Source organism: Anser cygnoides, chromosome 16, assembly GCF_040182565.1.
Source record: "Anser cygnoides isolate HZ-2024a breed goose chromosome 16, Taihu_goose_T2T_genome, whole genome shotgun sequence".
Classification (NCBI taxonomy): domain Eukaryota; kingdom Metazoa; phylum Chordata; class Aves; order Anseriformes; family Anatidae; genus Anser; species Anser cygnoides.
This window is the reverse complement of record NC_089888.1, coordinates 9,075,782-9,091,302: the sequence shown is the minus strand read 5'-3', so window position 1 is coordinate 9,091,302 and position 15,521 is coordinate 9,075,782. Positions and strand designations below refer to the sequence as shown.

General features: G+C 45.6%; 1 protein-coding gene and 1 long non-coding RNA gene across 4 annotated transcripts in view; one reads left to right on the top strand and one right to left on the bottom strand.

The window, feature by feature from the left end:
* The first annotated feature begins 347 nt into the window (after positions 1–347).
* On the top strand, positions 348–13,612 carry LOC106041409 (uncharacterized). 3 transcript variants are annotated; one of them, XR_010825201.1, is made up of 4 exons: positions 348–474; positions 9,633–9,825; positions 10,679–10,810; positions 11,254–13,612. It is a non-coding gene; the product is annotated as an uncharacterized lncRNA (long non-coding RNA). The 3 variants fall into 3 exon arrangements; XR_001210458.3 differs by having other exon boundaries at positions 362–488; XR_001210459.3 differs by having other exon boundaries at positions 362–488; positions 10,269–10,810.
* KCNB1 (potassium voltage-gated channel subfamily B member 1) overlaps positions 482–15,521 on the bottom strand; it is a 113,499-nt gene continuing 98,459 nt past the window's right edge. The window contains exon 3 of the mRNA XM_013189816.3: positions 482–4,173. Within this exon, the coding sequence (XP_013045270.1) occupies positions 2,152–4,173 (2,022 nt within the window). The 3' untranslated portion in view covers positions 482–2,151. The remainder of the gene's footprint in view (positions 4,174–15,521) is intronic.

The window sequence follows — 15,521 nt, the reverse complement described above, 5'->3', positions numbered from 1 at the left end:
GCTGCCAGCGGGCGAATTCGTGAGGTGGTGGCTCAGGTCTCACTCGCGCCTTCCCCAGGGCCTGGCCTTGCAGGAGGCAAGGAGGACTTCTGAGCAGGTGCCTTGGGCTGTGTCCCACCGCCAGGGGCCAGCGGGGGCCACTGCTTCAGCATGTGTGCAGGCTTGTGCCAAGGAGAGACCTAACAAAGCTATCATCGTAACCCTTAACAGTTCCTAAAACAGATATGTGCTTATTGCTTTTGTCCGTACATGCTGCATTCACTATTACGGATTACAGACAGAAGTACTGTACAGCGTGGACGGAGAGACAGTTACATTCAGGACTAACCAACGGCTTTTTCACAGGGGGAAGGAACAAAACGCAGCGGACTCGTGTGGTTACGGTCTTCCTCCAGCGTGCGCCTCCGCTCCCGAGTCCCGTGCCTCTGCACGCCCCAAGACCTGTTGCATGCAGATAGCTACACGCCCCGGCAGGTACTCCGAAATAGGTCAGGAAACGCTTATTGACAGAGTTATTTACAACTGAGTTTTACAGTAGAAACGGATAACAACATAAAAGATTACCATCACAGTTATCACAGGACAGGTTGTGACTTGCTACCGGCGTGTAACAAATCACAGTCACGACAGGAGGCACAAATTAAAATAGTGCTTTGTTAAAGTGCTTGATTGTTACACTCTGCTATCCTACTCCAGCATCGCAACAACAACAAAAAGTCAACGTAAAGTGCTTTTCCCCCCCAATATTAAAAACCAAAGACAAATTATTTCCTACACAATTTGACATAACTTTATTGAAACAATAATATTTTAAAAACCTAGGCTGGTGGCTGCTAGTTCTGTTCATTTAAAATGGTCAAATCTTTTTTTTTTTTTTTTTTTCTCGTTTCGCTTAAAAATGAGTGGATGCTATTAAAACATCAGGCCTGATCCTGCTGTCTCTGGCAGCCGCCCTGTGCTGCCACGACGCGCCAGCATGGCAGGAGCTGCTCCCGCCCGACCTCCTCGCAAGAGAGAGCACGACCAGGCCCGGGGCGGGTAGCTAAAGAATCCCTCTTTTTGCATATTTATGTAACGCTTGCATATCTTTCACCGCACCGCGTGGGCGCGAAAAGCTTCAGACCGACTGGTTCCTCTCCTACGCCAAGGGCGAGACTTCGGCCGAGGCCTGAAGTCGGGGCGCGGGCGGGAAGGGGAGGCCCGAGGAGCAGGCCTCAGGGCCGGCCGCCGCGCTGGGCCATCCCCATGGGGCAGGGAGCCGCCACGGCGCGGATGGGGGCACGGAGAGGAGCCGAGCTCCCCTTCCAGCCCCGCGCTCCCCGGCTGCGGGAAGGGGCCTGCGATGCCGCCGGAGATCCCTGCTTCTGCATGGCTCCTTCACACCTTCCCAGCGTGGGCTGTGGGTGCCCCGAGGGCCACACGCTGGCCCAGGGGCAGGTTTTGATTTTAGCAGAGGGTAAGTGCGAGTTTCACTACATCCTAGGGGGTGTTTGGAATTAGATACAAGTGGTGCAACTCACCCTGCTGATGTTTCAAAAGAAAATGTCAGGTCCTACAGGATATTGTATTGTTAAACACACACAGAGCATTTTAATAATTGGTTTCTCTAGACCGCTATTTGTTTTAAATGGTTTTCACTTGGATTTTCCAATAATGCAAGTGTTCCCTGTTACCTTTAGACATAATATCCATCAGAGAAAGCTGTAGATGGGGAACAGCTGCCCTGAAGCAGAGAGCATTGTGTTTTTGATAGCTTTATACCAACCCCAGCAATTTATTCCAGAGTTCAAATCTGGCTGCCTCGGCATCCTTTATGGAACTAATGCAAATCAGGTGTTAGTATTTCCAAAAGGAGCTCTAGCGTTCAAGGGGAATGGATGGATATTTGGTCACATTGGCTTCACTGGACAACATGAAAGGAGATCAATGTGTGATCATGATTTGCAATCCTTATTTTTGACTGATGTGGGCAATGTCTTTAAAGTTGTTTCAGAGAAGGACATTTTCACAAACCCACACTGGACCTCCCCTCAGACTTTTAGAAACATGTGGCTTATTTCAGCCAAGTTCATGCCATGCAGAAGCTCTTTTTTTTGTGTTGACTGTAAAGACATTCCTTTAAACTTTCAGTAAGTTCTTTTGGAGCCTGTCTCAGATGCTTTGATCATGTGTGTTAGCATGTCCTCCACTGCCTGGTAATACATGGACTTCTGGAGAAATGTGATTTTCTAGTCTGACAGTCTCCTGATGGCCCTGGGTTCTTCCAGTGATACCTTCCATAGAGTAAATGCAGTTTTGCCCTATCAGCTTAGGGGAGGTGGGTAAAGCAGCAGCTTCTAAATGGTTCTTCTCTGTTCTATAAACATTGTCCTTTTGCTTTAGATAACCACTGTTTGTAACATTGTACTTAGGACTCACATTTCCGGGAGGACTCGAATCGTAAAGCAGCTGACCTTCATCGTCAGTGTCAGCATCTATGTATTTGTGAATACCAGCATCGTGGAAGTTGAAAGCTATGGCTGTCTGTGTCTCTGGTGACTTTGGGGGTGTTCTCGCACTCGCAGTTGTGTAGATCGAGGTTTCTGGGCTCATGAGAGATCTGTCAGAGAGTAAGGAAGTATCTGTGGCAGCAGCAGCAGCTCCCCTGCCCTTGAGAGGGTCTGGATATATTCTCAGGACATTTGATGCTGGTACTAATGTGCTGGTGTCCTCTTCCATGAAGTTGACTTTCAGAGATCTTAGTTTTAAAGGGTTACTGGCCTTTATGGAGCTTTTGGGACTTTCTATGAAAAAAGCAGAACGGTGGCTGCCTTCAGAGCTTGGGTTTATTTCCACAAATCGGGCACTACTCCCCTCCCCTCTGCTCTGCTCCTGAATCACATTAATGCCACCTTTGCAGGGAAGGGTAGCGAGTGGGCTGTGGGAAAATCTCCCAGAGTCAGGGAACTCAGCAGCACAACTTATGAAGCTGTCGATGCTGGACATGCTCCTCATGTCAATGATCCCATCGGCACGAGTCGTCAGCAAGGGCACCATAGGGCCGGGAAGGGTCTCCATTTCTAGCTCTTCCTTTTGCTTTCCAGGCTGACTCGACTCTTTAGTGTTAAGGTTTGGCTGTGACTGAGTCTTTGCCATTTTGTTATACATGTCCTCTAGCTGTTGGACATTCAGGTGCTGGGGACTTGAGGACGACCTGGCTTTTTCTGGAGATCCTTGTTCCTTGGTTTCAAAAGATTTACTAGAGCTAGTTTCAGAGAGTGTTCTCTTGGTCCATTTCCATTTGCTGGGAGATAAATGATTGTCCTGAACTTTATCCTTTTTGGCTATGCTTTCTCCATTCTTTTCAACCACAATGTCCATGAGTTCTATACTACGGGCAAATGCGTCCTTCATGTTCATGGAGACAATACTACCATTCCTTTTTGCTCTTTCAAGAGCTTCTCTGCGCTTAATGGCTTTCTCCTGCCTCTTCTGCTCTTTGTAGAACTCAGAGAAGTTATTGACAATAATTGGGATAGGAAGAGCAATCACCAGCACTCCAGCAATGCAGCACAGTCCTCCTACTATTTTACCTAAAAGTGTTTTGGGGTAGATGTCTCCATAGCCTACTGTTGTCATGGTGATTGTTGCCCACCAGAAAGAAGCTGGGATGCTCTTGAATTTCGTATCGTCCTCATCCTTTTCTGCAAAAAATACTAAACTGGAAAAGATCATAATGCCCATGGCCAAAAACAAGATGAGCAAGCCAAGCTCATTGTAACTCCTCCTCAGTGTAAACCCCAAGGACTGTAAACCTGTTGAGTGCCGGGCAAGCTTTAGAATCCGGAGTATCCTCATAATCCGAAATATTTGGACCACTCGTCGTACATTTTGGAACTGAAGTACACTTTTATTGGATTCTGTGAGGAAGATAGTGACATAGTATGGTAAAATAGCTAGCAAATCAATAGCATTCAGTGGGCCTTTGAAAAACTTCCATTTCTTAGGCGAGGATAGGAACCGCAAGAGGTATTCCATTGTAAACCATGCAATGCACACTGCTTCCACATGGGCAAGTTGGGGATTATCTGTTGTCTGCCCAAATTCATCCACGCCTTGTAGTTCAGGAAGTGTGTTAAGGGACAAGGCAATTGTAGATAGTACAATAAACATGATGGAAATGATTGCCAAAATCTGGAAAGGAAAGAGAAGACAGTGAGTTTGGCTCAGAATATATTACACTATCTACCATCGTCATTAACACATGGCTTTATTTCCACTTATACTTTTCAAGAGTAACTCTGCTCTTAGTACCTGGAAATCAGATGACCAATGCATCCTGAAGTGATTTTATTTTGGAAGCTACTCTTAGTTTTATCAGATGTATAGAGCAGATAAAACATTTACTTCAGCTCCTGTCCATTCCTCTCAGTGTATTCAAGGAACATGTACCAAGCAGCTAGGACGCCAGGAGGACTGTGAAGCAGTTCACAGCAGGAGCTTTTGATTAGCTGCTAATTAGGTGCCCAACAAAGCCCATCTGGACAACAAGCTCTAAAATCTAAGCAAGAAGGAGAGCAATTGTGAATGCAAGATTCAGTCACAGCAATGTAGACCATTTAATGTATGGCTATATCTATAAAATGGGGTGCCTATGGCTAATTACAGATAGATGTGTACAACTCTACTACATATAAGCATACAAGTAACACACTCTTTTTGAATGACTCACCTCTAATTTGAAACTTGACAGCTGTGAAAGACATGAAAACCTTCCTAGACTTTCTAAAACATTTTGAGCTCTGAGCTATTCTGCATGTGACCAGCTGGCCACCCCAGCTACTCAACACAGCCAGGAGAAAAAAACAAACCAAATTGCACAGTAGTGAGACAGACAAGACTCTTGCGATCAAGAGTGCAATGAGACAAGAAGGATCTGCAGTGAGCAGTCTCTAAAAATTTAAACACATAAAATCTGATCCTGGGCCACTGACTTTATGCAGAGCCGGAAAGAATAAAGTGCTAGATTAGTGTATTTGCAGTGTTCAGATGCTGTAGGCAGACTGTCCTTCCATATCTGTTTTATATAGACATTAATTCTATACTTTCCAGCTTCCCTAATTACATTTTCTTTTAAAGTAATTTGAGGGAGGTTTTGGAGCTGACAGACAATTTGAGGATTTTTTTTTCTACGCATGGATTCTTTCTCTAGCTTGTTAATTGGGTAGGAATATATCTAGTTTCTTAGGTTACTGCCAAAATACAGGAATGATTTCAAAACACACGTATATGTGACTAATGTTTTATGTATTCATTGCAGTGTAAGCTGGTCCCTTATGCTTGCTTTTCTTCTGCTTGATTGAAAAGAAGCATAAAATCAATTGCAACATGTGTGTGTGATGACTAAATACACAATATGCAGCAACGGATTATAAAATGTATGACAAGAGTTCTGCATCATGAATTGCAAATCTGACATGCTCTGAGTCCATGTCCTTCCTTGCCCATGTAACTAGATTTTAGCTTTCCTCACCGTCATGTTTCTCAGCCAGCCTCGCAATACCAGAATATTCACAGTTACCACCTGGGGCACTGCAGAAAGAAATTCTTGCAGGACTTCTCTTCAGCCAAGCCCAGCACACATATCCTAACTGTCAGGAAATAACAGACGTCTGAAGGGATAGTCCCTACAGTGGCACAAGCCTTGCTTGTGAGAAACGTAAATATCCAATATGGTTTGGAAACAGCCCGGTCTTCTCTGGAAGAGTCTCAGCTCCGAAAAAGCTGAAAGGCAGAAGTGTTCTGCAAAGGTTGGAAGCTGCACTTGAATTCATATAGTAAGCCTAAGCTGTGGTTTTAGGAGAGAAGCTGGCTCATACGCCTTCAAAAAATCCAAATGTAATGTAAGAGTTTCAACATTGACATTTTGATTTCCAAAAGTGTTTTAAAATCTACTTGCAGTTTAAAACAACCTTGCAAATCAATGTAATAAAAACATTTACCTTTTAACTCACTAAAAGTGTACTACATAACTTTGATTTGTACATGACACTGCAGATGTAGCAATTTAATCTGAAGAATGAAATCTGACTAGAAACAAACATTAGCTCCATTAAACAGTCTGGTTTCATTGCTTAAATTGGATTAAATAGAAAAAGTGAATGGTGTAAATGGCCTCCTGTGCAATTCTCTAATACTGGGATTTTTAGAATATCCTCACTTTCAGTTATTTAATTTTTACTAGGAGAAATGCTGAGAAGATTCCCTTTCATTTTTAAACAGATTACTTAAAAGAAAGTTTATTGTTAACAGTATAAAGATGCATTCACAGAAGACAATCCACTGATAGGAAACAAACAACCTCAAAATGAATCCCTACATTTAAGTGAATTGAGTGTTAGAAAGAGGTCATCAGAAATACAATCTGACTCATGAGCAATCAGAAGAAACAACCATTTAAGCTTATTCATGGATTCTGTATTTATTTGGCTGAAGGGAAAGGTGAAAAATGAGGCAAAACTCACCGAGATATTTTGATATGGGACCAAACCCCCTTGGCTTGCGCAGCGATCAGGAAATGGACCCCTACTGATAGAGAAGCTGTTTCTTTTCCCTGTCACCCCCTGCACGAACTAATGGTTTCAAACTCAAGAGAATAAAATGAAAGTCAAGTGTCTCATGCTGAAGTGGGGGGAGAAATTTAGCTGTTAACTATTTCAGCACAGTTGGTTGTTTTAGAAGATCATCTCCTGAAAACAATAAAATATCCCCAGAAGCAGGGAGTCCTATTTGATTTCCTAGAAGGCTCTTTCAGTGTTTTTTGCTGTGGCTTTGTTTACAACCCAAGATTTCCGAAGGTGTTTGGGATGTTTTCAATAGTGATTTTCAATTTCTTGCTGGTTTTTATCTCTGCCCGCTATACACAGAAGGGCTTATTTGTAGACTTAGATGTACCTAGTGTGTTTTATCTCCTTCAATTTCAGTGTAAATATTAACACTCCATCTTTATTCAGTGGATGTCATCCAGCAGCAGTAATTGGTGTCAAACCTTCTGTTTCCTTTGATATACTTTCCTGCTTTGAAGATGAAGGCAATGCCAGGTGAACATAAATTTGAAAACTAGTAGATCTGAGTGTAAGATTTGTTTTTTGGTTTACCAGATCTAGCCATGAAGCTAAGCAATAAACAGAGAGAGACATTTATCACTTCTCCTGCAAGTTGCAGCAAGATGTCCCCAGTGCACCTGAGGTACAGATTTTCCCCCTTATTGATCTACTGCAATCATACATCTTTAGAAGCTTGTCAGGTTAAGAAAAACTTCTAAAGGTGGGCTGACTGCCCTCAAGTACTCAAAGCACTTTTCAGTTGGAAAGTACCCAGATGATGGAGGTAAAAACATCCCCATAGGGTGTTTAGAGGGTCCTTCTCTAAGGTATGTCTTATCCTGGTAGCATCTACCACCCAAAAAAGCCACCTGAGCAGCAGTTCTTTGCAGCAAACTGCAACCAGCTGCTGTTGTTGCTGGGCACTAGCAGTGCATTCAGTGGCACAGGGCTCTACCCCGATGTATTTACAGTCTTGGATTTCAGATTACAGAAATCACCGTCTGTCCTTCTAATACGGTTTCCTATCAGAGCCATACTGATTCTCTGCCTTGGCAGCTTTTGTGTTTTCCACTGGCGGTAATGAGGGACAGGAAGCTGCAGGAACGACTCAGACTACCAAGAGCACCTCCAGAGATGCTGGGTGCAGTGGGCAACCTTTCCATTCGATTCCCAGCCCTTCCTCCTTCCTTTGCTCTTCCAGGCTCACTTGTGACCTGTGTGCTTCTGGTGCCACGGTCCTGAGAGCCGATCCCTGCTGTCCTCACGCAGGGATCCATCAGAGCTACGGACAGGAGCCCTGGCAGGCCAGGCCTTACTGGGCAGGTATCCACAGCTGAGCGTCACACACGCTCTCTAAACCACCATAAAGCTCATAAGGTTTAAGACTAGTTATCTCCTGCCCAACTTTCAGACCATTTCTTCTAACAGATTGCATGAAAGAAGCTGGGTAAGTTCCCTTTCTCTGTTTCTGCATTTGCTATCACGTTTCACCTGCATCAACACACCATGAATTGTGAAATTCCCCCTCAGGTGCTTTTCTAGGTGCCTTGCAGAGGATATTGGACTGGCTCCTAATGACAGCCCTGGCTTGGAGTGCACACCTCAGTATGGATAGGCAGGATTCCAGAAAAAACTTCTCTTCCACCAAATCGACTGATTCGCAAAGATTTGTATTGAGCGAATCTGGGTTGCTGGTATGGTTCCTTTGTGGAAGCTGAATAACCCAAGGGCAGGCAGGGCAAGGTTTTGAATGAATTTAAAGCATTGCCTCAAAGTGATTAGCATGATTGTACATACAGGCTGGTTATTACACATGCAAATGAGACAAGCAAGCTGATTATGTGAGTAAGTGTAGCCAGTTTGTGTGCAACTGCTGCTTCCTGAGGCAGGATGGATGTGCCAGGCTTGCAAGCCACTAACCCCCACCTTCTCCAAAATCCCCCCCCAGATTTGGCAGGTAACAACCACCTTGCAGGAGCTATGCTCCTGCGCTGGCCTGATCCTGCTTGGTAGATGACAGAGGCCCTGGGATTCATCCTTGGTGTCAGCAAGGTCTTTGCTCGCCTGTAGAAAGGAGAGGGCTCCACAAAGGAGCCAGGATGCTCAGGAATCTCCTGCCTCTCTTCAGCATGTGATAGCAGAATTTTGTGGGCAGCAAAACTGCGCATGCTACCTCCCAGAGAGCTCAGGGTGGGGTAAGTTTAAGGCAGCGTTTAGGGCTGGTAATAAACATTACTTCATTTTCTGTTCTTTGCACCGCTAAAGACCCTAACTGAGGTCAAGGCATAAGACTGGAGATTTTCAAAGCCATTAAAACTAATAAGAATAGGCTGACCAAATCCCATAGATGGCTCTAAAATCCCAGTGTAAGCATCTGAGATCTCTCTGCTGATGGCAACATGCCCTATACTTTTTCTGTCTTCATGCTCAGTAATGAAGCTGATATAGCAAGGAGAAGGGGTGGTGTGTGGGAGAGAGTGGGAGGGTGTTTGAATATAGATTCAATATTCTTGGAAATACGATGAGGAAATTGTTATGTAATCAAGAAGTTCAATAATGGTTTTGTCTAATGCACTTTTTTAGCTCCATCAGGGCCTGCAGATTAAACTTGGCATCAGGACCAGGCTTCATTCATATGCTCCATTTACTGAGGGATTTTTCCTGCAGCCTTCCTATTTCCCCGAGCGAGCAATACACTTTGAGTCAGACTGTCCAGCTCCCTCCCGCCATGCCTGTGCCAGCCCATGTCTCCCCAGGCCCCGAGGAACAGAGCACAGTGTATTTTGAGCACTATCCCACGTGCTGTGCGGTGCAGAAACAGATGGAGGGTTCCTTAATCTCTGCGCGTGGGGTAACGGCTCCCACTCACGGCAGGTATTTATTGACAGGGACTGGCTTTAGGAAACACCTCTTCACTAGAGAATGCCTATCTATTCATAAACCGAAGCAGTTTGCAGAAAGTGGTCACTTCTGATGCCATGATTCTGACCATTTGGCTTGTTTTTTTTTTTTGTTGTTTGTTTGTTTTGTTTTGTTTTGTTTTTCTAGAGGCCATAATGACAGGTAGCACTTCTTGGATCATGGCAAGCAGATGAGACCTAACTTGGGGATAAAGAGGCACGGGATGCACACAGAACCTTTAGTCTGCTTTTTTATGGGGAAGGATGCTAAGACGCAGTCAAAGACCTTGAATCTCCACAACCCCAAACCAAATGCCAAGTTCCTCTAATTTCTGTGGAAGGTAAGGCCATGTGCAAGAGTTCCCCTGATCCGGCACTTTCCGTACCACTTCTGCACCCTGTCTCGAGGAGCCCCCTGAGACCCATTTGTACCAGGTCTGCCCTGTGGAGGGGCAGGACCCTGCACACACCAGCTCCCCCACATCCCTGCAGTGCCCCCAGTGACTGCATCCACAGGCTGGGAGAGTTCAGACTCCTGTGCTCCTCTGTAAGCATCACTGCATAGCAGGAAATCCATAAAACCAAAACCATGTCTATTTTGCCTTGTAATGCCTGAGATCTCAATTTTGTCATTGCCTGGCAGAGCCCAGATTGAATATTGGTTAATTATTTGATTTTAGTTATAGCTGTAATAATTTTATCTGTTGGGAGGATAAGTCTATTCGGTCTAAAAGGGAATATAATACTTCTGCTGATTATATGCTGATACCTTGTTTACCTACAGGCACCCAGAAAGCTGCTGCTGCAACTGCTGCTGACTAAGCTAAAGTGGGCAGAAAAGTAGCCTTCAGGCATGGCTGCCTGTAAATTCCTTGATGCTGTAAAGAACATGTTCAGTTGTCAGAGAGCTATCAAGCCCCGTTAAATGATAAATGGTGTCAGTCTTCCTCCTGAGCAAAGCCCAGATGCAAATGGTGCACAGGAGAAGAAAATGATAAATGAATGAAAACACTGAAAAGGCAAACTTCAAAGACATACACTGCCTTGAGACATCAGCACAGTGATAGTGCTCAAGAAAGGATGAGAGGGGAGCATCTGTCCTATTTCTGCTGCTGGGGAAAGTTAAATAGGAAAAAAACACACATAAGCTCAATGTTCCCCTTTTTTTCCTGGCCTTGCCTTTTGTCCGGGAAGACTGCAACCCAGCAAGCAGCGCTTGTGCAAGATGCCCAGCCCCAGACAGCACCGCGCAGACCCAAACTGTTTGCACATCCAGACCTCCTCCCCAGACACAGCCATCCCTGCAGCTTCGTGCTCCCCTTTCAGGTACCTCTCCCATTCCTGCTTTCTATCTTGTATTCAGTTGCCAAGGGTTTGAATTCAGAAAAAATAATAATAATAATAAAAAAAACCCAATGCCTTAACCCTGAGCAGCAGTGAACACCTGGGAACCGCTCCTCAAGGTCCTTTTGTGATTTAACCCTGCACTAGGGAAAGTGAATGCTCATGAACGACTCCCAGTGTCCCAAGCAGTCCGCTCAGCCTCAGGAACTATTTACAGGCTGTGCTGAACTTAAATTGTTTGCGTTCACTGGTGTACTTGTGGGAGGTGGTTTTTATTTTATTTTAATGGCTGAATTCAATCAGGAATGTGCCAAGATAGCACGGAATCAACTGAATGTAATTAAGCAAAAACTATTAGCTTGATTGCTAAACTAGTCTTCCTCTCGTGAATATGCATGAGAATAATTGATATTAATTCTTTTCAGATCTCTGACACATACCAGAGTGTGGAGTTTTTTGGAAGACTAAACCTGTTCCACTGCCACTTCCTCACCGAAAGGTATAATTAGTTGTGCTGCAGGGCGATACACCTCGTCACTGATACCACACTGGGTTATCACCTAGCGAGGAAATTGGAGCAGTGCTCAAGTGCTGTTTTGTCTGCAAAAACGGCGACCTGTTTAACAATTTTTCCAGAAATGCATTAGGAGAAGCAGCAAATCTGTTTTCCAGCATCAGCCATGCTAATAACATGAATAAACAGAGTACCCTTCAATGAACAGCAAATCCCTGTGCATAGAAAGCCAGTGGAAATATCCTCTGCATTGGTCAGCAGGTGGTGAGCAGCTGTAATCTGCATCACTTGCTTTGTTTATTCTTTTTATTTATTTTTTACTCATTTTCTTTCCATTTTCTTTCCTCCCCTTTGTTATTAAACTGCCCTTATCTCAACCCATGAGCTCTTGTACTTTTCAATTTTCTCCCCTATCCCACTTTGGGGAGGGGACAAAGTGAGCAAATGGCTGTGCAGTGTTTCGCCTTCTGCTAGATTAAACCACAGCACTGGGCTCCTCCTGCAGCACATGGGAGACTTCTCCATCAGGTATCAGCCTTTTCCCATTCAGACTTGGAACAAGGACATGACATTCAGGCTGAGGCACTTCTGCTGCCTTACAAGCTGGGGAAGATAGACTTCTTCAGCGAGACAAAGCCTCCTGTACGAGGGCTGCAGCCCCTGCCCAGGCTGCCCAGAGCTGCCCACACGCTTACAGCCTGATGTAAGAGGAGCTTTAGTTGCATCTCCTGCCTCGATGAGTAAGCTTTGTGCTCACACAAGGGATTACAGATGATAAGCGTCTATTCCCTGCAAGTAGCCTGCAAATAAGTTGAATATTAGTGCCCTTATTTTTGCAAGAGGGGCATATGAAGGCCCCAGGTGATGGGAAATATCACTGCAGGGGTTCCTCCAAGCTCGCAGCACCTTCCCCGTTCTCAGTCCTTTATTCTCTTGTTTTCCTGATCAGCTTCTCTGCTCTGCCTCACGCCCACCCCCACTTTGTGTTTGCAGAGAGCAGGGCTTTGCTGCGGACACATCCGCATGTGGGTTCATCCCTCCCAAGCCAGGGCTCCCGAGGCTTCCCTCGGGCTGCAGCAGAGCACACAGCCCTTTCAAACACTTCATTCACGTTGTGTTTGCAGTCTCCAGCACAGATGGTTCTTCCCTTTGTAAGCGCTAAACACTGGATTAGATATCACATATTTAATAAATAGCAACAACTGTATACAAATCAAAGCAGCTAAAAACTAATCCTTGGCAATTATTCATTCACATCAATCTAAGATTAAGTAGTAAATAGAGAGAGTAGATACAGAATCTGTTTGAATGCAAGAGAAAAGACAAGGCAGCTGCACATCAGCATTTCAACAAGAGAGTTTGATCTCAGCTCAGTGAGACAGTTTTCATGCATTCAAGTTACAAATATAGGAAATGGAACCGAGGTGCGGAGATGTATATATATATTTAAAATTCTCTTTTGAGCTCAAGAAAAAGCTCGAGCTCTTTGAAGTGTCAGCTGGCAATCTGGAGGCTCTCATTACTTCTATGCTCACTGACTTCTGGGAGCACCGGACATGACACTTACACAACAGTAAGCCTTTCCGAACCAGACGAAATAAACATCTTCCAGTTTGGATAGCCCTAGGCTTTCTGATAGTTTCAAAATCTCTATTCATAGCCTTTCCTGTGCTGCTGCATCCCGACATACCCCCAGCAGAGGCTGCAGAGGCAGTCCAGCAGCACAGAGCACTGTATCCTTTTTGGATAAGGAGCACAGCTGTTTTTCATACTGTTCCTTAGGAATTTTTTTTTAATGTCTGTTTTATTGATATTTTGCCCTTCACACTAATAAAAGTCACCTGAAACTGTTTGACAAATGCAGGTGTGCTGCCTCTTCGTGAGCGTTTATTGGAGAGGGGTGGGTGGGAGGAAGAGGCAAGGTTTGCTGTAAATGGCAGCTGAACGGTGCCAGGTGGTCCATCCTATTTTAATCCACTTGCAGAATAGCAAAGCCCAGCACTGAAGATTAAGGGGAATGATGCACTTCACTGGTTTTTAGCACGTTTTCAGTTGCCTGTTTCTGTTCAGGGTTTCTATGTTAATATAGGATGATACCACACTACATACTGGCTGGCAGGAATTAATCTTGTCATGAGTGTACTTCTTTGAAAGGCTGAGCCTTCCTGAGCTCTTAATTAGAGCTGATTTGACTGTCTCATTATCATAGCAGCAGATTTTGGAATAGCAAAGTTGAACCTTACTTGAACTTGTTGGCTACAAGAGCACTGTTTTCCCTTCTCCTCCCCACCTCCGGCCATGAATAATAATACCAGTATCACTTTTTTTTTTTTTGTAATGCTACTGAGGCCTCCTAGTAACTGTTTGCTAAACAAACGCAAGCTAACATGGTGCGCTGGGGGAGCGGCGTACGAAGGAGCCTGATTTCTGTTCGCCAAAGATAGAACTTGGCATTCCAGGGAAACGCTCGCTTTCGATGTCCTGGGAAACTTGGGCTTTTCTGTCAGGGACGCGGTGCCTTTATCTCACACTTCGACTGGACTGTGAGCGTGACAGCTGGGGTTTGCAAAACACATACCACGTGTGGACGAGGGCCAGGTCACTTTGTGTTTTTTTTTTGCCCAGTTCTGAAGTTTGGTTGCAGTTGAGCTGAGCCGTCCCCGCCTCAGCCCGCTGTTTTCATCTCTCCGCTCGCCTCAGCTGCGCCAGCTCCCCGCTCGCTGCCGGGCTGCAGCCCTGGCATTGTTTGGATGTTTCCATTAGGACTGCACTTGGCCAGCTGAAAACAAGCTGTCCGTGTGCACACACGGCCTGTGACTTGTCTAACCGTGCTGGTTCCTGCAGCAGGGACATCTGTCCTGCCTCTCCCTGATAACGCTCCTCGGCAAGAGAGCGCGAGCGGCTGAGAGCTGCTGTGCGGAGCCGTGCCTCCGAGGGAGACCCTGCGATCCAGTGCAAGGTCAGATGAAAGCCACCCCGTGGGCTCATTTAGCCACTGGATAAAGCTCTGTTTCCGATCAGGTTGCATTATCCCTAACGAGCTCTGGCAGACACTTCAGCACTCTGCTCTTGCAGGGAGACAGAGCGGTAAGACCTACCTTCCCCAGGGCAGCGCTTAACTCTTTCCACGTACGCTTGCTGGTCCATGGGGAAGCCCAGATGTTAGGTGGGTCCTGAACAAAGCACCCAGGTGGCTTATGCCAAAATGCCAGAGCAACAAAGCTGACTGCTGAGCTGGGGGATTTACCCCACGGACAAGTGTGAGCCACGGTCTGGTTGCTGCAGGAAGCGTTCCTGGGGTCAGCCAGAGCTCAGCACATCTGCAGAAATGGGCACCTCCTACTCTTCTGTTTGGCCTCTTGATGGCTGCAGCACAAAATGCCAAGAATCCCCTACGGGGCAAGGTTTGACAGACATCCCAGCTTGCTCCTAAGAGAATTCAGCGTGTTTGGAAATGATACGTGGAAGAAACCCAGCCCAGGGAGACACACAGTGCAGAGTGGGAAAAACAAACCCAACCTACACTGAGAAACATTTACAGAGGACAAAATACCGAGGAAAAAAACCTCCTCAGTATGCCAGGTACATATGTTTACAAGAACAACCAAGGGGATCTAGGAATAACCTTTAAATGGTTGAAATCAGGCACAGAACAGCTGTGAATGAAAGTCCCCAGCAGCTGAGGCTCTCCGTGGAGTGAGCTGGCAATTCCCAAGGCAGTCCCGGCCAGCCTGCCTCATCAGGGAAGCTAACGTTGCCTTATTGTTTTCCTTTACTTCTTAGAGAGGAAAAACCATCCCAACAGTAGCTGTACTGGAGCCGTGTGTCCCCATTAACCTGCTGCAGGTAGGGTCAATCTGCTCTCTCCTGCATCCCCTTCAGAGGGCATGAAGCGTGTCTGTTCCCATGGCCACTGTCCCCTGGGAAGGAGAGGAAGGAAGGAAGGTGCTGCTCTATTTACGAGATAGTTCTGCTTTATGGCGCTGCCCTTCCTGCCGCCTGGCTGAACGGCCTTTCTTTTCTTTTTTTTTTTTTTTTACCCTTCTCTCTCATTTCTCTGTCAGTTGATTGCTCGCTGCCAGAGGGTATTATTGGCTTCAAAAGGTTCATTTTCTGTTTCCTGAACTGCTCATCTTCTCCTGGCTCATTGCTGCTGTTGGAGGTGAGATCCGAGTCCCG